This window comes from Sinohyriopsis cumingii, chromosome 5 (genome assembly GCF_028554795.1).
Source record: "Sinohyriopsis cumingii isolate HCF-2022 chromosome 5, ASM2855479v2, whole genome shotgun sequence".
In the NCBI taxonomy this organism is placed as follows: domain Eukaryota; kingdom Metazoa; phylum Mollusca; class Bivalvia; order Unionida; family Unionidae; genus Sinohyriopsis; species Sinohyriopsis cumingii.
In genome coordinates, this window is record NC_142965.1 from 4,701,759 (window position 1) to 4,725,013 (window position 23,255).

The 23,255-nt window shown below is 34.2% G+C and overlaps 1 protein-coding gene across 4 annotated transcripts in view; it reads left to right on the top strand.

Annotated features, from left to right (window-relative positions):
• The window catches only part of LOC149798559 (uncharacterized), an 84,013-nt gene extending 63,428 nt beyond the window's left edge, over positions 1-20,585 (top strand). For 2 of the 4 annotated variants that reach the window (XM_089957369.1, XM_089957370.1), the window contains exons 5-8: positions 1,335-1,455; positions 5,198-5,317; positions 6,172-6,663; positions 9,963-13,784. In XM_089957369.1, coding sequence (XP_089813495.1) covers positions 1,335-1,455; positions 5,198-5,317; positions 6,172-6,663; positions 9,963-10,159 — 930 coding nt within the window. In that variant the 3' untranslated portion in view covers positions 10,160-13,784. Of the gene's footprint in view, positions 1-1,334; positions 1,456-5,197; positions 5,318-6,171; positions 6,664-9,962; positions 13,785-13,814; positions 14,035-16,829 lie in introns of those variants that run through there. The other 2 variants (XM_089957372.1, XM_089957371.1) reach the window with 2 other exon arrangements.
• The last annotated feature ends 2,670 nt before the right edge of the window (positions 20,586-23,255 follow it).

Genomic DNA, 23,255 nt, shown 5'->3' on the forward strand with positions numbered 1-23,255 from the left:
AAAATCATTACATTTCTTTGCCTATGGAAAATCCTGTTATACAAATATATGTTATACATATATGACTGAGCTCAGTTTTCTTGAGCTCAGTCGTACAGTTGATTTGAAATAGAAGCATGCTTCTTATGTCTAAAACTTTTGTAGAAATTCTATAGTACAGTTGAAATAATTACATGGAAACCTGTTATTTTAAAACCTCTGTAGACAGATACTAATAGAGTTTATTTAAAACAAGGATTCCTGTCATATGTAAAGCATCTGAGACATACTGTAGCATCATTGATATAAATACAAGGAAACCTGTCATGTCCAAAACTTGCGGGCATAATATAGTACAGTTTATATAAGTACAAATGTTATGTACATCTGTACTTTTTGTAACCCCAGGTACATGATTTTATCTGATTTTTTTAAAATTTTATTCATGGCTGTAATTTGTTTAGAATATCTTTATTCAGTTTTGCCTACATGACCTGAATCTGTTAAGAGCATAGTATTGCAAAGGATCTATAAATAGATGTTTACATATGTTTTTAGAGTTATTAATAATAATCTTAATAATAAGACTGAAATGATGCCTTTGGCTTAATTTCTCGTTGGCTGATGGGGTTTTGACATTTCTGGAAGAATTCATTAACTTTCCATTGGTTGGGCTTGGTCACATGAATAGGCAAGTTTGAAGCAAAACGAGTAGTGTGTTATTATTATTTAGACTAATATTATTCTGGAACTGTTATAAATTATCCAGAGTAATTCTGGACAATGCCATCTTGACTACTTCATGGTTCTTGAAGGACTACTACATTTCCTGTTCTGAAATTTATAAGGAACTTTTCATTCAGTTAGGACTTTCATAGACCTTTATAAGGATTAGTTTGGATTCACTTCACAATACTGTAAGCTCCTCTCAGATTTCATTTATAACTTTGACAATTAACTTGTTTGTTAAGTTTTAAAAAACTTGTTGATTTGCTTTTTTCATAACAGCAAGGAAGCCTATCATGTCTAATATCTCTATAGACAAACTAGAGTACAATTGATATAAATTCAAGGAAACATGTCTAAAACCCCTTTAGATATACTGTACTGGAACTGATATAAATACAAGGAAGCCTCTCCTGATACTAACCAATGTGGATCAAATTAATTTTCTTATCCCACATTTTCTTTCTTTATATAAAAATTATCTCAATATTCTGAAAACCTATCCCAACCAAAATTTGAATTTGGTCCTGAGGACATTCAGTCTTATGGTGATTCATAATATTTCAGTTTCAGATGATGTAAACTTTTAGTCTTTATTTAATTCAATCTATTCTATTAATAATATTCAGCTTGCAGCCCAAACTACTGAGCAGAACAACAGTGGAAGTACCCCCACCACCAATGACAACAACATAACAAGGTCTGGAACTGGCGTGTGTTCAGAGTCCCATTCAGCACAGCCTCAGTCAGGTCAGAAACTACAATAGTTTTATCAGTCTAAGACAATGTGGGCTTTTTGTATGGTCTTGTGAATCACACATATCATTCATTGTGTGTTACCCATTATGTATCCATGAACTTGGGCTGTTTCCAACTAAATTAAAACAAAAACTGCATGGCCAATTTATTCATCCAAGGATGGTCTATGTTCCATTTCTTTGCAAGAACTATGAGAACATCTTTATATTTTTGTACATTTGTCATACCAGTTATTGCTAAAGCAGAAAATCAGTTGTAAACCCCTGAAAAAAAAATGTAAATAGGGATCAAATACCTGGCTACAAGAAGCATTGATGTCATTATTCAACAATACCTGTGAAGTCAGATTTGATCATGACATCTGTTCTGTATTTGATTGCATGGATCCATTCAGGAACTTGGTTGTATCATGGTATTGTCTAATTTTTTAGACAGAAATCTCTCTTTGTACTTCACATAGAGGCCAGGGTAATCCTAAAGTCCATCTGGCACATCTGCCGTATTTGATGGATTGCAAGGAAACTTGGTAAAAATTATAGACATCAACAAATTGCTGTTTTGACAATGTTTAGCTCTACTATTCATAAACTAGAAGAGCTTATGGGATGGCCTGTTATCCATCATTTGTCTGTCTGTTCATAGACTAGAAGAGCTTATGGGATGGCCTGTTATCCATCATTTGTCTGTCTGTTCATAGACTAGAAGAGCTTATGGGATGGCCTGTTATCCATCATTTGTCTGTCTGCCTGTCTGTTAGCACAAGTTTATTACCATTACCCCACCTAAACTACTTGTTGGATTGTCTTGAAATTTTCTATATGAGATCATTCCAAGGCCTAGCTGGTTTCAAATTAAAATGGTTTTGCTCAGACATCCAGTATGGCTGTCACAGTTGCCATCTCTTTACTTGATACTTTTCCTGAAAGATGTGTAACAGCAATATAGAGTCTACACTGAAAGGCTCCTTACAATGTCAAGTTGGTTCTAAATTAAAAAGGTGCCAATCTGACATCCAATGTGACCACAATAGCAGCCATCTTGAAAATATGATCATCACTTCTCCTGAATGGAAAGTCAAATTTGCATGGTGTTTTCACCAGAAAACTTATGAAGAGTCTTGTAGGTCCTAAATGAAAATGGCACAGAGTTGGCATCCAGTATGGCTGCCATGGTTGCAAGCTTGAACATTTTGTTTTCGCCACTCCTCATGGAGGGAAGATTATATTGGTGGGAGATTTTCACCTGCAGATGTAAAAATGGTGCCAGTCTTATACCTGGTAGGGACATCTTGGAAGTGAAATGTAATATATTGGTATCACTACCCATCCTCAATGGAATGTGACAACTGCATGGAGTTTGTTAGAATTATGCTGGCTTTGTGTTTATGTTTATGTTTATAGCAAACTAAAAAATAGCTAAAGTCACTCAACACCCTTGTAGATATTGCCATATTAAAGAAACTGAAACAGTTGTGTTTTAGGTTATTACTTGCATATTCATTATTTTACTCTATGCTATTAGTCATAAGGTATTTTAAAGTTATATTTTGCATGTTACTAAAATTTCCAGATTTTAATTACCAAGAGCAAGCCACCACATGGCCTTACAAAAAAAGTCCCTGAACAATTCAGTTGCTACTCCAGCCTGATCAGTGGTGCAGATTGGACCAATGTCCTTCTGGTCACAATGCCAAAGCTTTAAACACTGACCAGGGGTTGTCTCCAGATGCCCAGTTTCTTAAGCCACCACCACACTGGCTGCCTTGTGTGGGGATCTCAGTGGTTTCCAAGTAATGACCATAGTTGTGGTGTTTGTTAAAGACACACACAAAACTACATGCTGACAGTGCAAATTACCTACCCTTGTATTGCCATGTAAGTGTATATTGACTTTAATGGTAGGGCAGTGAAAAGTTCCCAAGCTTTGAACTGGTTGAAGTAAATAAAATGAGACCAAGCTGATTGCATACATAATTGCCATTTTATGACAACAAAAGTGTAAATCATATTTTTTGCATGTTTTTGGACTGCAGAATAATTACATTTTCTGTCTGAATAAGAACAGAAATATTTCAAGCAGTGTCTTAAAACAAAGGCATGAAAATTGGAACCCTGGCAACCACACTTTCATATCTGACTTGTAAAGCTAAGTAATCACACTGAACATGCACATTAATGAATGAAAACTGACAGTAATTGCCATGTTTGCATCTATTTTATTTCAATGTCGAGGAAAATGCAATCATATTAAAAATACATTCTGAAACATGAAGTAAAACAATCCCCCATGTTTCAGTTTTATAGAATCTATGAAGGAAGATAATCAGTGCCAACATTAATAGATAATGTGGCAACTTAATGCTTCAAACTTTCCTTTTCACTCTACAGTTTCAGTACATATATGAATTTTAATTTATAAACTAACATGTGTCAGTTACCCAGGTTAGTGGTATCAAGCCCACTTGGGTCTCTTAATTGATTGCTGATGTTGAGAAATGATCATTAGGATTTCGGATCAATTATGCAAGCATTTTTGCTGGAACATTTTGGAATAGTAGCAAGAAGTGTATAATCCATATCTACGCAAGAAATTTCCAAGGGTAATTGTGAAGGTCCTTACGACTCTGCGCCATTGCCACTATGTAAGTATCCCTGCTGTCTTGTGATTAACTATCCTGTGTTTGATATTGTCCTTAAGCCAACAAGCTTGGCAGACACATATGTATGTAAAAAGTCCAGCAAAATAGTTTAAACACTTCGCTCCTTTACATATTTAGTTGTGATGACTTGCTAAAGTCAATCTGAGGTCATTAAAACATGCATCCACAATCCCATTATGCTTAAATGGAAGTAATCTGTTTGAAAATCAATGAAACTTATGAAGGATAATTTCCTGACTTATTTAATTGGACTGTGTTGCAATGAAGTTTTTTGTTTGATTTTGTGGGGTTTAATGCCATTGTTTGGCACATTATAGTTCATTTAGTTCACCTGGTTGGATTATAAGCAAGCTTCTGGCATAACATTTTGTTAGTTGTGCATCATCCATTCATCCATCCATCCATACATACATACACATATCCATCCATACATGCATTAACAATTGGATTGTGAACACTCTGGTTACTTCATTTGTGATTAGATTTGTTTCAAATCAGTAAGCAAGCTTATATTTCTGATTAGATTTAGTGTGTAAGCTTAGCTTATATCATTAAGGCTGCAGATGAGTTCAGTTATGAGTGGTATTCAAGCATGTTAATTAGGTGAGCTTGAATTTGATTGGCTAATTCTGTGAACAATCCCTAGGCTAGTGATGGGAGCTAAGGACAAACCCAGCAATCAAAATTGACTGCACATATTAATTACCCTTACAGTGCTAAGCAATTTTAATGTACTTTATGTGTAGGGCTTATGTACAGTTCACAGGTTACGAATCAGAGCCTAGTTCTCAGAGGGAAAGAGAGGTCATGGGGAGAATGCTAGTTGTATAAATAACACCCTGTTTATGTCAAGAAGGTGATCCTGTATGGATGGTCAAGGAAATATAAATGATGCCAGCATTGATAGACAGTGTTGTAACTATGTACTCCAAGCTTTTTTTTCCTTTACAGTTTAAATACATATATGAATTGGTGTTCACAATCTAATATATATATATATATATCACTGCTCAGATGAGCAGTACTGAGTACACTTGGGCCCAATTGTTCCAAGATTTATTTCCTCTTTGTTAGGTCAGCCAAGGTACTTCCAGAATCCACATGAAAATGACATTGCCAAAAGATTGATAGAGGAGATGGGATATCAACGAGAAAGAGTTCGGGAAGCCATATTGGAAGTGAAGAGAATAAGAGGTTCCATACAATTTCTTAAGTCTGCTTTGAGTAAATATTGTGTATATCATTTGAAAATATGTTTGAGAAGTTCCAGCTGTAGTAATTTGGACATAATAGATGATTCATACCCATCCATCATACACCAAAAAAGATGGGACTCAAACAATCAAGCCCATTTTTACTGGTGTATGTATTTGTGTGGAAGAATTTGTAAATTTAGATAAGTTTTGCACCTTTTATCATTTTGACAGGTTTCAGGTAACATATTACCAGTAATACACAGAATGTTTACAATCATTGTAGAAATAACAAGATGTTTGTTGCAAATTTCTTGTTTGTTTAAAACAACCCATTAATTACATTCATTTCTTTGTGGTATATTCCCTCACCTTAGTGAAGGAGAATAATTGTATTAAAGTTGGCAATTGTTTCTTGATCTTCTGTTTGTGCAGCATAACAGTTATATTTTTAGTCAGACTTCAGCAGCATACTTTAGTGCAAAATTATTTGCTAAACTGTCAATGGGCATTCATTTAAATGCAGCTTCAATGGAATTTTCTTGTTAAGTACAGATTAATGCATGCTTATCATTGAAGCTGAAGACAGAATGTTTATTTTTTTTTATTAGACTGAAAATAATAAAGTTCCTTTATGCATGCAGTCAATCGCTTTAGGGGACATAAAATGTTTTGCTGCAGTCTGTTACTTATCCTAAACATTGGCTCATCAATCAGTTTGCACGTCATCTGGATTCTATTTTAGTGCAATAGTACAAAATCTGTTATACTTTGAGCCATGAAAGTTTACACACTAGACCTTGATGAATAGTAGAATTTAGGTGTATGATTACTTGATAACTCTCTTTTCTTCAGGACAACAGCAAATTACTATTGAGCATGCAATAGATTTATTGCTGGCTGATGAAGAGAGAATGGCTAGAGCAGGGAGGCAGAACGAAGCTGCTACTGTGGAAGAATTGATTCAAGAGAGTGGACGATTGACCCTTCATGAGGACAACAATTCAGTACAATCACCATCTTCTCCATTAGCACAAACTACAACAATGCCAACACCATTAACAATGGAATCATATCAGGGAAGTGGTCGCCCAAATCATTTTGCTGGTGGAAGATCAAGTGTTCAACAACAGAGTGGACAAACTGAACAGTCTACTCATTTAGGACAGGATTCTTCAGTTGTGCAAAGCAGACAGAATATTTCAGGTCCAGTGAGTATTGCTGTAGATGTTCCCTTGTCCTCTCCATTCTTTGGTAATAGAGATGGTCATCAAAGCAACAAGTCAACCACAGGCAGCAAACCATCATCCCAACCCCTCCTGGAACCAGCCTCTTTGCCTGCACTAGGTGAGATGAGTAATGCTTTTCACTCTATGTCATATCCCATATCACTCATCCATATTGTCTGGACACAGCAGGAGTTATGGGTCCAAAGATTTTGTTCGTCGATCATAGCAACAACAATACTTGAAAGAGTTATTTCCCTTGGAATGTATGCAAGTTCCTCTTTGTGTCTCTTCATTCTTTATGTCTGAAAAACCTAAAATATTGATGCATAGAATATTATAGAACACTAAAGGTGAAAATATGGGGTAAATTTATTCTTGCACTAATTAGAAAATGTTTTGGGTTTTATTATTTTTTCCAAAGTTTTCAAGATATTATCTTTGAAAATAAAACTGATAGAAAGATGCAAAGAAATATTAAAGAGGTAGTTTTTAAGAAACAAAAAGTTATAGTTCTTAGAATGTCATCAATTGTCAGTTTAAAAAACAGCTTTGTTTGTGATATCAGTCATTTTCATTTCATCATATTCATAAAGGGACATTAAAAGTCATCAGGAATCTACCGTATTTACCGCATATGTTGGGACACGATAAAATAATTATTGTTTTTCCTGTCCCAGAACTTACGGTGATCTTTTTTTAAACATACATCATGTGTCCCAAGACTTAGAAAATGAAAAAGTGTGCAATTTGCCCCCTCCCCCGCCGCTGAAACTGGCCACACCGCATGTTACAATAAAATAAATAAAATGCTTATTTGATAATAAAATGAAAGAAACTAACCTTGTACTGTTATCATTTATTCACTTTTTGGTCAACATTAGCATTTTATTAAAAGCAAAATATATCCACGAACTCCGTATACATAGCGCATGCATCCATAGTTTTATCGCTTTCGTCAGACAACACAACACATTGGTCATTGACATGAATATTGAGAAACGAATCATCTTTGGTTGTCCTCGAAGGTTTGAATGTTATGAGAATGAAAACTGGATCCTGCAAGATCACATACGAATGAGAGAGAGAGAAAGAGTGAGAATTATCAATCCCGTTGCACAAAAGCACATGCCATTCGTGCGTGACACGGTGTAAGGTACAAAATAACCAAGAGTGTATTATATCCACGGTAACAATATGACAATATCTCGCAAACTAAAATCATTATTATAGAGTACAAATGACAATCTTTTTGATTCCATGGGTTACAAAAAGTATTATTAAAGCAAGTTAATGCTGTGTATACTATTTACACCGAAGAACTCGAAACCAGTTCGTGTCAATTATGACTACAGACGGCATATAAATGAAACCCCAGGTGTTGAATAAACACACCTTGTAACAGCCATAAACTCATTGTTTGAACTTACAGGTACGGTATCAAATACAAAGGTTAAATTTATTGCAAAGCAAGCCAATCCCGGAAGCAGACTTTGGATTCCTTTTAGTGTGATTGTTTTTAATTATACATATATATATATATACAAAGTCGGCCGACATAGGGAAGCCGACTTTGATTTCTTTCTACCGGTTTTCACTGAGATTTTGAAAATAAATAGAAACCATGGAAAACTTTGAAACGATAACTTCTCACACATTTACACAAAAAGTGATTCCTCACATTCATTATTATCGCGTACATAGCATATATAAAGGGGAATAAAAATAAAACAAAATAAACCACATTATAGATCTCCGCTATTATGGATAAGTTTGTAGTGCGATACTCAAGTAGTGAAGAGGCCTTGCCTCGTGCATGGAAAGAAAATGCATTGCCGAAAGCTTCACCTCAGAGGCCCGTAGGTTGACTAAAAAAGCGTGCTAGAGAGGAGGAGTGTGATGTAAAAGAAAATGAACCAGCTGCAAAAAGACACCAAATTGGAGACACCATTCAGGAGAGAGATGATGCCTATGATAATGATGATGCCAGGCGAGGGCATTACAAGCATTTTACATTAAAGCAAAAAGAGGAAGTTGTAAATTTCTCAAAATTGCATGGAATTCGAGTAACAGCAAGACATTTCAAAATCCCCAAATCAACCATTGCAAATTGGTCAAAAATAGATTTTTCTCAGCAGCTGAATCAGTGGGGACATTTAGTAAGGAGTGGGAGACCAGCCTCATATGGCAATGAGTTAGACGGAAAAATTGCAAAGTGGGTTCTCGTCCAACGCGATCTGCTGATTCCTGTTAGTGTGGACACTATATGCGCTTATGCCAAGGAATTTGTGTCCAGGGAACGTCCAGAAATTGAGTTTGAAGCCAGTAGGAACTGGGCAACAGGTTTTTTAAAGCGACACAACCTCGTGCTTCATTCACGTACAACGATGGCCCAGCGTCTCCCAGAAGATTTGGAGGAGAAAATACATTTATTCCATGAATTCGTAAAGGCCAGAAGAGAAGAAGACGATTTCGAAGACAAGATGATAATTAACATGGATGAAACTCCTATGTACTTTGATCTAATTCCCGGACGAACTGTCGAAAAGAAAGGTGTTAAAAGTGTGAGAATTCTCACGACTGGTGCGAAAAAAAAGCATCTAACGTTAGTACTTGCTGTTCTCATGCCAAAATAGGTCGTGTAACAAGCATGAATGGCAAATAAAAATGATTTAATTAGTAAAAAAAACTTTGTTGAAGCATAAATTAGAATAGAAAAAGTTGAACTCGTTCTCATATGCACAAATGATTCATTCTTACCTGAGCTCTTGTTCTTAGCAAATTTGCATCTAGGAAGAAAAGTGTAAACAAACAACACTCACAGTGTTTTCTTTTTTAAAGTTTTCTTTAAGAAATTTTTCGTTTGAGTGCATTTTCCGACATGTAATTTTCGAATGATTTAAAAGGTGTCCCACAACTTACGACTCGAAAAAAACGATGTGTCCCAGAACATACAGTGCACAAAAAAATTACTTTTAAAATAAATTTATGGTGTCCCAATAAATACGGTGTCCCAACATATACGGTAAATACGGTAATCCATAATGATAATAATAATAGGTAAAGTCACAAGGTGTGACAAATTTTATGTTCAGAATAGTAAGCTTGCTTTTTTATTTTAGATATTGTAGTTTTTTATCTGTGGCCTGTGTTTAGTTTGGCATTTATAAAAAAAAAATTATATCTTGGATCTTTTAATATACACCTTTTGAAATATCATCCTGCAAATAAAGTATATGTTCATAGTGGATGTTTCTATGTGAGCTAGTTTGCAAATCATCATTCATTTTGTTGTTCCATCATATTTTCTAAATACTGTTCCTGAAGTCATCCAATTTATCAAAACATAAGTATAATATTAAAATGATAAAGAACCGTACTGGCACAGAATAGCTCAAAACTTTCCTGTTGTGTTTTCAGACGCTGAGTCCCTGAGAGAGGAGTATCTGCGGCTACGAGATCAGAATAAATGTAAGGTCTGCAGGGAGAGAAATGTAGAATTGGCATTTTTGCCCTGTGGTCATTTAGTGTGCTGTGAAGCTTGTGGGCAAACACTCAGATTCTGTCCAATCTGTCAAGCTAAAATTCATGCCTCAGTCAAAACATACCTGTCATAAATAGGTGGTTAATGCACAAAACAGAATTGGTCATTGATCCATTAATTCCCACTTCCATGAGTGTCATGAAAAGTATGAATCAGAAACAAAGCTTTCAGTAGCTTACTAGCTTTTTTACTTAAATAAGGGTCAGAGAGCAAACACTGGTTGTCTGTATAGATGCTTAGTTTGCCTTGATTGTAATTCATACCTTGTAGTCAAAGAGCAATCACTCAAGTACTCTGATTGGCATTCTGGATGCTTAGATTTCCTGGCAGTCCATGATTGCACCAGCATATACAGTTATTTCATCAAATTGAGATTATCACTCTTGTTTTATCTGTGATTATTGTATTTCCTCAAACATCTAATGTAACTTAGAGATTAAATTTTTATAATATTTTGAGTTTGCTTTCTTGTGATGGACCAGTTTTTTGTCGTTTTTGTGATTATTGCTAACCAGGAATTTTAAGATCAAATAAAGAATGATTCTTTTGTGGAAAGAACAGCAGATCTTCCCCAATCCATGAATCTAACTTTCAACAAAAAAAGTTGTATATAATGTACTCTCAATTCCAAATTGATAATTCAAATTAAGAGACCATTTCTTTTCATGTACAATGTATTCTTATTATCAACCTTAATGTTGTTCATTTCTCTTATTTTTCATTACCATATACTGTTCAAGTTTTATGATCTTTTATGATGAGTTTCTGTTGTACAGTGTGATTTCAGCATTCTTTGACATCATTTACAGGAGTTATGCCTCCTAATTGTCCCAATCTTTTAACCTTGGTTTACTCGCCGAGGTTTGTTGGATTTCACCCAACTCTGTTATACATCTCTGTGTTGAAGAGAGATTAGTGGGTTCAGTTTCCTGCATTGTACATTATCATTGAGAGGAGTTCTGCGCTTGGATCACCCATCATTTTGTGTTTGGTTATTGCCATAATACTTTACCAAGGATTGTTGGATTTCAATCAAATTGAGCATGCACCTTTATGCTGATGAAACCTTGAATGAGTTTAATTTCCAGTTTCCCACATGATCGTTTGGAGAGTTCCTTGTTGCACATTCTTCAGTTGAAGGTCCTGTCTAGCCAATTGCAGAGAGCTTGGTCATTTGTAATGCTCTCATTGCTGATAGATCTAGTTTATTTATACCCATTTTTATCCAGTAATAGTTTATATCTTCCTTCTGAGCTCTTCATTCCTTACACTTTGATACCTATCCTTGCAGTGTTGCTATGTGGTGTACACTAATGCTTAATGACGTATGCCTTGTGTGATTTACTAAGGCTTATAAAGTGAATGACAAGAAGACACAACCTTTATATCAGCTTTCTTTTCTATCCTTGTATTGTGAGCCTTTCTGTAATATTCTAATGCTTGATATATGGTGCCATCTACTAAGTGTATATAGCAAATTTACAAATGGAGCTGGATAACAAAGAACCTTTACATTTTGGGTATTACCCAATCAGCTATATACTGCATTCATATCTGTTCATTTTCAGTTTTATAGACTATTTTAATTTAAAATTGAATTGCCTGATTTATACACGTGAAAAGTATGGTTTAATGAGAGTGAAGAAATGTTTTTAGGAAAGAAGATGATTGTCAGTGTAAACATCATAATGACTATATGGATTAAAATTTATAATGCTGGTCAACTGGCTTGGTGGTGTAATATATTACTCAGCAGTCTGTTATTTGCATGGACCCCTAAGGACCTCTAGCTATTAAGAAACTAACAGGCCAGTGAGGTGACCCACCCTTTGTTCTGAAATTGAAACGAATTTATATGTCTGATTCTCACCCCTCCTCCCAATCTGTATTTGTGGGTACTCTAAAATAATCCAACATAATTTCTAGTACAAAAGTAGAAATATCTTGTACTGGAGGTCTTCTGTTTGAAAGGGTTGAACTTGTTCATATTCCTGTTTCCTGTTTTCTAATTCTTCAATCCATGGGGCTAAAGTTTCATTGTTTCAAAACATGCTTGTACTTCTCTCCTCAGGCAATACACCCCATGACTGGTTTCCTTACCAATTATGAAGCCTTTGCCATTGATTGATTTATTGTCCTTTTCATGTTTTGTATTATTTATGCTATATATTTTGCAAAAAGTGCATGTAAAACTTGGCTATTTATCTGTATCTGGACTGATATATCCTTGGATCAGATTTGTTTTTGAGTTATTTATTTATCTTGCTGAAAAAAAACACAAATTATTATGTTAAGAAGGAAGAAAAGTTTGTTTTAATACTGCATTGCATGTTTGTAGGCTTTGTATTTAGTTAGTATATGTGTTTCCTGTGTTCTTGTTTTGTTTTGTGTTTATTGTTTGACCTCCTGCATCCGAGTCGGATGCTCTAACCACTAGGCCACTGGAGCGGTGTGGTCCAAATAAGCACATGAAATTATTGTGCAGTATTCTCTTTACTGATTGGCTGCAATCATGGGAAAACTTTATTAACCCCACCTTCTGGAATGTTTTGTTTTGAAGGAACATTTTGGTGGTCATTTTTTAACTCCACTCTTGAAAGAAAATTGAAGGAAAATTATCTCCGCTGTCTCAATATGGACAAGTTACCTCAGCAGAGGTTTGTTATGTATAACAATATCATCATAAGAAAAATGGTGTAAAACTACAAGAAAAAAAAAACAATAAGAAATAAAACTAAGGCTTTGCTCATTTGATAGCAGGTGGTGGGATGAGGGGAGGGGGGCAGTATACCTGTAACATATATGTAGAATCCATCCTATATACAAACGTGGTTTAAATGTTAACTTACAGAAGTAAATAAACTCACCTCTGTTCAGAGAAGAATGTGGATATAAATGGGTGTACCAACTGACAAAACTTTATCCAACCACAGCATCTTTATGCAGTACATATAGGATGCAAATCTGACTCAAAATGAAATTTATTTATGTCTTCTGGACAGCCTGTTGTTCCAAACCAAATACTGCAAATATCTGGTCACAAATGCATTGCAGTAAATATGGGACTTTCTGCATCCAGTAATCCTATTTTACATGAAAATCAGAACAATGTATTGTTTAGTTGTGAAAGTGACATTTTAGAGTAAACATGTACTCTAGGCTTGCTGTGTACCGTATCAAACAATGTGGCATCACATCACATTGATCATTTTGTTTTGAAAAATGGCTTTGTCATTATAAAATATTATATTTATTCAGATGGAAGCTTTTTCTTTGGTTTATAGTTTTGTAAAAAAAAAGTACTTTTCCAAGTACAAATTTTGGACTTTATTTTATGCACAACAAATGAGAGGTGCACTGTCTGTCAGAATGAACAAAATTATTCATTCTTCTTTCTCTCTAAATAATTTCCATTGAAATAAAGCTGTGGTAAAAAGAATCTCAAATGGGTAACGATATAATATTAAATTTATGAAACTTGTTGGATTATGTCCAGCTTTTGCTTGCCAAGCCTTGCAAAAGCTGCACTTTATTCAGCTCATTTCATAATTCAGTATTAAATCATTACCCATTTGAGATCCTCTATAACTTAACCTTTCCACATTTTTTTATTTCTATTTATTGAATAGTTACATACCCTGTTATATCGATCTTGTCTATCTGGTTTGTATAAAGTAATAAATCCCTATTATACTTTCTGTATTGATTGTTCATTAAATGTTTTACAGGTTTCATTACCAGTCGTGTTTTGGTTGGATTCTTTAGTGAGGACAGGGTTAAAAAAATAAAGGTATACTACTCAGTATGCTTAATGAGGTATAATACTACTTAGCAAACGTAATGAGGTATAATACTACCTAGCAAACTTAATGGGGTATAGTACTACTTGGCAGGCTTAATGAGGTGTAATACTACTCAGCATGCTTAATGAGGTATAATACTACCTAGCAAACTTAATGGGGTATAGTACTACTTGGCAGGCTTAATGAGGTGTAATACTACTCAGCATGCTTAATGAGGTGTAATACAACTCAGCATGCTTAATGAGGTATAATACTACTTAGCAAATGTAATGAGGTATAATACTACCTAGCAAACTTAATGGGGTATAGTACTACTTGGCAGGCTTAACAAGGTATAATACTACTCAGCATGCTTAATGAGGTATAATACTACTTAGCAAACGTAATGAGGTATAATACTACCTAGCAAACTTAATGGGGTATAGTACTACTTGGCAGGCTTAACAAGGTATAATACTACTCAGCATGCTTAATGACGTACAACACTACTCCCCCTAATGCTAATCAGCATACTTAGGTATAAAACTACACTGTCAGCCGAGTCAGGTATATGTAATACTATTCAGCAGACTTAGTCAGGTATTTTACTACTCAACAGTTTTAGCCCTCAGGAGGTGATTAATGAGGCATGCTATCACAATGCAAAAATGAACAGGATTTAGAATAAATCTGAGCAGTGGATTAATAGTATCCTGCAAACTTCGCAAGTTCTTTTGTCAGTCCTGCCATAGCACAAAAGAATAACAGTTTTATTGTCATTCATGGTGTTTTAAAGTTATGGATATAAGTCTATTTCTGTGTGTCAAAACTGACACATAGAAAGAGGCTTATAACCATAACTTATATCCATAAAATAAAATTGTCAAAACAGTAACTAAATTTTGAAACCAATCCACTGACTTGTCATCAGTAGGTGGGTAATATTGTCTCTCTGCAGTGGACAGATATTCAGTACTTGATATATGTTCAAGTTGGCTATTACCATGTTTTGTTAAAATTCATATAAAAATCATTTGTCTTAGCCCCAGCCAAATCTGCTATATATTGTAGTATAGCTACTAAAGAGCACTTTGACCCAATCATGCGAAAATGTTGATAATACATGATGTAGAATAATAAAGTCTTGAGAGAACTATTTAGTATCAAGTGACACAGTTTAATTTGAATATTAAATGAATCCAGATGTCATTCTGAAAAAAATACTGAGGACAAATAACTTTTTCATGATCAGTTGTGCCTTTTTTGTAGGCAGTAGGCGTGTAAATGATCATCTGGTAGTACCTCAAATTAATAAACATTTCACTCAGTCAAGCTGAAGATCTTTAATTTTTGCATTAGACACTTCAGTGTTCTAGTCATCAAGCATAGTTTGGGAAAGTTTTAACAATTAAGCAAAGGTATCCTACAAAATATTGATGATCACATTTATGCTATTTTATTAAACTGATATTTGCAAGACCACATTATCCTTTATAAAGTGTGCCCCTTGTTTTATGTTCTACAATTTCATGCTCATGAAATTAATGCTTTGTGACGTTAGCATGACAGTTGCACTTTATACCATGCATTAAACCACATGTAGAGAACAAATTAAAATTAGTTCATTTTAAAATTGAGTTGTAAAAATTAGATAATTGGAAAAGCATGAGAAATTTAAAGCTACTTTTCGTAATTGAAATTTTTCTTTGAATTGTTAATCCAATGAAAGTAAAATTTGTATTATTGTAATTGGTGAATTATCTGCTCATGAGAGTTCTCAGTTTAACTAAGTATAAATAACGGAAGTATTTTATTTTTATTCACACTTTTAGTTCTTTCAACATAGGTGAGTCGTTTAATTACAATAGTGTCATCAGTTATATTTTTTAAGTAAAATTTTGCTAGTCTTTCTAAATCTATCTTTCAGCTCGACGTGGGTGAAGGGTGTAAACATGATGTCTATAAAAATAAATTCTTTAGAAACTGGTGTAACTGTGAATTTATTTTATGCCATCGTAACACATAACAGTATGACAGCTGCAGATGTCGGTGTGGCACATAGCCATTTTAGGCTGATGTATGTGATTTGGCTTGGAACTAAGTCAATGGCAGTGATAAGGATATGGTACACTAATGTGTCTGTTGGGAACATGCTTGATTCTTAAAGACTTCCATCGATAACTGTGTCAGGTTAATGGGTGAAGCTGTAGTTATTTGTTGATGATGTTGAAATGTATCAGAAACAGTATTTGTACTTGCTGAAATATTTATCATAAGTTGAAGCTTTGTAGGATCGGTTTATTAAGGAAAGCGGGAAAGGCTGTGAAACACTGGAAATCCATGAAGTGTTTCCAGAGTAATCCTGATAAAGTTCTACGAAAGTACTAAATCAATGAAAAGTTCTTTATAAGTTTAAAAACCAGAAATGTATTGGTCCTCTAAGAAATGTGGCGTTGTCAAGATGACGTCATCCACAACTTCTTCGAATAATTCACAGCAGTTCCAGAATAACATTATGGTCCAAATAATGAGCATTTTCTATTTCTACTGAACAGTAAAAAAAAAAAAATGCTCTTCCTCTGAAATAATATCTAAGTACAACATACAACACATCTGCAGACTTACAACAGGAGCACAAGAAATGATGATGACTCCTAAATTGGAATGAATCTGATTGCTCAGTTCTTTCATTATATATACCTTCTATTGCCACGTGACTATATCTCAAAAAAAAACCCACATGACAGATCATACTAATTATTTTATTGCATAACCAAGTCATGTGACCTAGCCCATCCAATGGAAAAGTACTTGATTCTTAAAGAAACGTATAAACTTCATCAACCAATGAGAAATTAAGCCAAAGTAGTCATTATGACTATTTTTACTACTTGTCAACACATACGTCAGCATCTGTTTATAGAACCTATGACTACTGGAAATATTTACTTCTTTCGATAGATTTTCCCTACTGAAGGAATTGCCTGATTCCAATGAGCGCAACACGCTGAAGGAGTTGTTAACTATAACTGCTTTTCTCCATCTAATGGCTTCATTGATTGTTGCAAAATTCCACAGTGTAAATAGAGCAACTATCAGGAGGTCTCTCACCCAGCATGGCCCCCTACCGAGGAACCACCGCTGCAGTGCAAGCTGGGTCAGAGGACTTTGAACTGTCTGTGAATATTTCTGAATTTTCTCTGTATCTCGTTTATTTTTAGTGATCATCCATAATGAATTATTATTTAATTTTCTTCAGATTCATATATTTCTGTCAATGGATTTCTAAAACAACAACAACAACAATAATAATAATAATAATAATAATAATAATTTTCGCATTCAAGTCTCAGGTCAATTCACTGCTGATTTTTGTACATTAGTTTTGGAAGGATCGTGGGAATTTCTTTACAGATCAATACATTATGTCTATACGATATGAAAACTTTCAGATTTTATGATTCAAGATGTCATCATATGTTTACCAAAAGGAAGGAAACGATGGAATAAAAATTAGAGACCTATATCTCTTTTAAATATTGACTATATGATTGAATCCGGAACTATTGCAGATTACATGGTTTATCCATCAATGGTCAGTGTTACTGAAAAGGATTTATGAAGAGTAGATTCATTGGAGAATATGCCAATCTATTATCGATATCATGTGAACGAAACAATATATGGTTTATCATTCTTAACGTACGTTGACTCAATTAACAGGAGCTTTATGGGAAAAGGTTTACAATATTCTAGCTCTGGTGATTCCATTTCTAAGTGGTTTACGCTGTGTTGTAATAACTCTTAAAGTTGTTTATAAATGATGGAAATATTTAATCTTTTCTTTGACGTAAAGATGACGTTGTCAGGAAGATCCCTTTACACGTTATTTTTTACTTGTGTTCAGATTTAGCGATAAACCTAGAGGAGAATGTTGATATACGGGGACTCGCCATTCGTGTTTAGTGAGTATAAATTGGGTCAGTATGCTGATGATGCTCTTATTTTTCTTGTTGATTTTCAACGTTTTCTTAAATGAATGTCTTACAAGGGCTTTTTTTGAATTTTTGTGGACCTTAATTTATCATCACAAATACAATGGTGTTTTAGGATTGTAAACACAATATTCTCAAATGAAAGAGCATGTCCCTTTATGGACCTAAATTGGTATCATTGTACCGTTACACTTGGCATGGATATTTCTCTCGATTCACAACAAATGGTGACAATTAATTAAAGGAAGAAATTATCGACTTTAAAAAGAATGCGGGCTAGCAGGAATCAAAGACACCATTCTATAATTGGTAAGATATTTTGTTCTAAAACTTGTATATGCCTAGCTTCATAAAGCGTTCTAAATCAAACAGAATACTTGAAATAGAACATAATAATACCTAAATTTCAGTTTTTACGGTTGGTAAATTAGAAATAATTAAAAATGAAGTCCTGGTACCTCCAGAGAATGAGGTTTAAAAGGGGAATAAGAGTGGATTGTGGCAGAAGAATTTGATTAGCTCATTAGCATCTTGTTAGAGAGACGAACTACAAAGTCCAAATGAGTATATATGATAGAGTACTTTAAACTTTGTCCTTCCTAGAGTGTTCCACCAATACACATACTGAAATGAAGCCGGCGTTCAAATTCTTAATTATTTAGTACATGATTAAGGAAATTTAATTCTTTTTGAGAGGATAAAACGAAACACTACATGCAAACGGTTTCTTTGAAATATTTTTGTCTAATATCTAAAATTCAATTGTAATGGAAAGAACCTATGAAAACCATTTGGTACAAGCACATTTTGATATGAGGATATGATAATGAACTTACAAAACAAAATGAACTTAATTTTTTTTACGAAGACCTTTCAGAAGAGGTGAAAAGATAATAACGTAACCGGAAATCAAGAAAAACTTGGCTACATGTATGCATAAGAGCATAACGAATATACTGCTAAATTAATAAAACAGCTGATCAGTATCGTTAACAAAGGACCTCAATCATGAATATATGTGTAAGAATCATTTTTCTTCTTTCAGTTGTTTATTCTTTTATTTCGGTCTGATTCGATAAAAACAGGTACAAAATACTGTAATATCAATAAAGTCTGTATCGTTTAGACACTGTCTACTTGTGTATCCAAAGTGTGCATCTAAAGAGATTGCCTGCAATATGCACGTGTACGTGTGTTTTTTATTTTATTTTCCTGTATGTAGATCATGTTTATTGTCCACTGAGTATCTGATAGTCAGAAATGTTTGCTTGTAAGGTAGCCTTGGGATGGTGTTCCTCGACCTAGCGGTAAGCCTATTTCGGGGGAAAAATCATTATCTTACAGTAAAAAGTAGCACAAGATGCGCTTTCCGACTAGGTAGGGAAGGCAATATGAAACTGAACAGACGGAAATCGATTGCTCGTTGCCAAATCAGAATAAATTTATCGGTAAATGTTATCTTTCAAAATTACAATCTACTGGAGTGAGAAAGATCACGTAAGAGTTACTGTATGGAGCATTTGTATACAAATGTATAAAAAGTCAATAATGCCTATTTTTTCTGCACACAACAATATTTGCGTCGGACAACTCCTGGCGACTTGTTTTGTGTTGCATTTGTACATAAATGGATTCTGCATTCCATGGACTCCATATAATAAGCTATGCTTGCAACAGAATGAAACACTACAACATTCCAATAGAGAGAGTGTTATATTTGGGACATAAAAAGAGAGATACTGGTGGTAAATTAGAGGAAAGACTATAACTATAACAGGGTTCTTACAGTCTTTGAAGGTCTTTGACAGTTTGTGAAAAATGAGGTAGCATTTTCAAACCCTTGAAAGTTTGAGAAAACCGAGCAGATTACCCTGGGGTCTTTGAAAATTAAAATAAACCCAAACTATTTAATTTCTTTCCATAATCACAAATAAAATGTCCAAGGTTGTTACATTCGGATGTAGTCGAGTTTTCTTTGTTTCTTTCTTTTGATTAATTATAGTTTGAATTTTACATTAAACCATATTGTAGTGTTTTGCATTTGTTGTTTTCTCATATAGTATAACTTGTATACAAAATGTTAGCGAAAATATAAATTGGAAATCTATGTTTGTGGTCTTTGAAAGTTTTGGAAAAGTCTTTGAATTTATCATTCAGAATTCTGTATGAACCCTGTATAATCTATTTGGATTCTGAAACAGCCATGTACGCGGGCAAAAACAACAGACGGGAAGACATTGAAACAGAGTACAAAGACGAAGGGACATGGGGTGAAATAAAGAAAATAAAATGGTCCACTGTAACATAGTTGCATAGCCCCTATGGCCCAACTGCGGCAGAAACCTTGGTCGCTGAGTTATGAGCGTAAGGGACTCGAGACCAACAGAGTGCTGGCTCGAATCCTAAGAAAGGATCAGCTTGGATCATTTACCACTGTGTTTCCTTCTGGATTTGTCTCGGCACTTAAACACCTACTTGTGTTCCTGTGGCATTAAAAAAAAAAAATTATAACAAAACTTAACGCGTATGGTGAAATTGTTTGTATTAATATTTCAATTAATTGTTCAGATTCCGTTTGGCTAACGTACTTTACTTTTATTTTCGTTTTTGAAATATCAAATATGATATTTAAGGGCAATGGAAATCTCATGACCAGCAGTACTACTTCCATTTAGCAACTTATCAGATCCAAGAATAAGTGTCATAACACCAGATTGGATCCAGACTAAGTGTCATGTCATCTGATTTGATCCAAGAGAAGGTATAGTTAGTACCTGATCGGATCCAAGAGTGGGTATAATAAGTATATTATCTGATCCAAGAGTAGGTATAATAAATCCAAGAGTAAGTATAATTAGTACCTGGTCGGATCAAGAGTAGGTATAATTAATATGTGATCGGATCCAAGGGTAAGTATAATTAGTATATGATCGGATCCAAGAGTAGGCATAATTAGTATCTGATCAAAAGAAAGTAAGTAAAATTAGTATCAGAGTAAATATAATGAGGTATTAATCAGATCCAAAAGTAGGTATAATTAATATCTAATCGGATCCAAGAGTAAGTATAATTAGTACCTGATCGGATCCACGACTAAGTATAATTAGTATCTGATGGGATCCAAGAGTAAGTATAATTATAATATGATCGGATCCAAGAGTAGGTATAATTATTATATGATCGGATCCAAGAGTAGGTATAATTAGTATCTGATCGGATCCAAGAGTAAGTATAACTAGTACCTGATGGAATCCAAGAGTAAGTATAATTAGCATATGATTGGATCCAAGAGAAGGTATAATTAGTATCTGGTCGGCTCAGTGAGTAAGTAGAATTAGTACCTGATTGGATCAAAGAGTAGGTATAATTAGCATCCGATGGAATCCAAGAGTAAGTATAATTAGCATATGATTGGATCCAAGAGAAGGTATAATTAGTATCTGATCGGATCCAAGAGTAAGTAGAACTAGTACCTGATCGGATCGAAGAGTAGGTATAATTAATATCTGATGGGATCCAAGTGAAAGTATAATTAGTTTATGATCCGATCAAAGAGTAGGTATAATATGCATCTAGTCGGATCCAAGAGTAGGTATAATTAGTATCTGATCGGATACAAAAGTAGGTAAAATTAGTATCCGATGGAATCCAAGCGTAAGTATAATTAGCATATGAATGGATCCAAGAGTAGATATAATTAGTATATTACCGGATCCAAGAGTAGGTATATTTAGTGTCCGATCAGATTTAAGAGTAAGTATAATTGGCATATGATTGGATCCAAGAGAAGGTATAATTAGTATCTGGTCGGCTTATTGAGTAAGTAGAATTAGTACCTGATTGGATCAAAGAGTAGGTATAATTAGTATCCGATGGAATCCAAGATTAAGTATAATTAGCATATGATTGGATCCAAGAGAAGGTATAATTAGTATCTTATCGGCTCATTGAGTAAGTAGAATTAGTACCTGATTGGATCAAAAAGTAGGTATAATTAGTATCTGGTCGGATCCAAGAGTATGTATAATTAGTACCTGATCGGATACAAAAGTAAGCATAATTAGTATCTGATCGGATCCAAGAGTAGGCATAATTATTATCTGATCGGATCCAAGAGTAAGCATAATTAGTACCTGATGGGATTCAAGAGTAGGGATAATTAGTACCTGATCGATCCAGGAGTAGGTATAATTAGTATCGGGTAGGATTCAAGAGTACGTATAATTAATATATGATCGGATCCAAGAGTTAGTATAATTAGTATATGATCGGATCCAAGAGTACACATAATTAGTATCTGATCGGCTCCAAGAGTAGGAATAATTAGTACCTGATCAGATCCAGGAGTAGGTATAATCAGTATCTGGTAGGATTCAAGAGTACGTATAATTAATATATGATCGGATCCAAGAGTAAGTATAACTAGTATCTGATCGGATCCAAGTGTAAGTATAATTAGTATATTATCGGATCCAAGAGAAGCGTAATTAGTATCTGATGGGATCCAAAAGTAGGTATAATTAGTATCTGGTCGGATCCAAGAGGAAGTATAATTAGTATCTGGTCGGATCCAAGAAATTAATGTCTAATCAGATCCAATAATAAGTATAATTAATTAATTAGTATATGACTGGATCCAAGAGTAGGTATAATTAGTAGCTGATCGGATGTAAGAGTAGGTATAATTATTATCTGATCGGATCTAACAGTAGGTATAATTCGTATCTGATTGGATCGAAGAAATCAATTTCTAATCTGATCCAAAAATAAGTGTAATTAATTAATTAGCATATGACCGGCTCCAAGAACAAGTTTTACGGCATTCTGATTATATGTTGCCATTTCTATTCATGAACCACGTATGCGTACTTTATATCTGTATTCCGTATGGTGAGCGGGTTACTATTCCGACACTTAGGATTTTAATATTTTACACGGAATAGTACTTTCCCAGGTTATTAATTATCAATGTAAACATTTTGAAATAATTTCTTTGATTTATGATTCCTAGTTATGTACAAATTTAACATTTGCGAAAATGATGTTTACATTTACGACAGCAACGGTATAGTTTGTGAATGTTTTTATCATATTCTTAACGGGCATAACACTTAGACTTGTCACTTAAAATGTAAACGAATGTGTCTGTTACTTGATACTTTAATTGTCTACCTAAACAACGGTTGTTACACAATTGTACAATGTGTTTTAATGTACCATAATGATCCTTTAAGGCAATGATAAACAGAATCACATAAATTTAATAGAGATTGTTGATTAAAATTATTTGCGTATCATCCACATCCTTCAGAAAATATCGCTCGTTTAGGAACCAGGCACTACATTGCATCAAAATGCCAAGGCATACAATTAGTAACACATTTGCAACGAA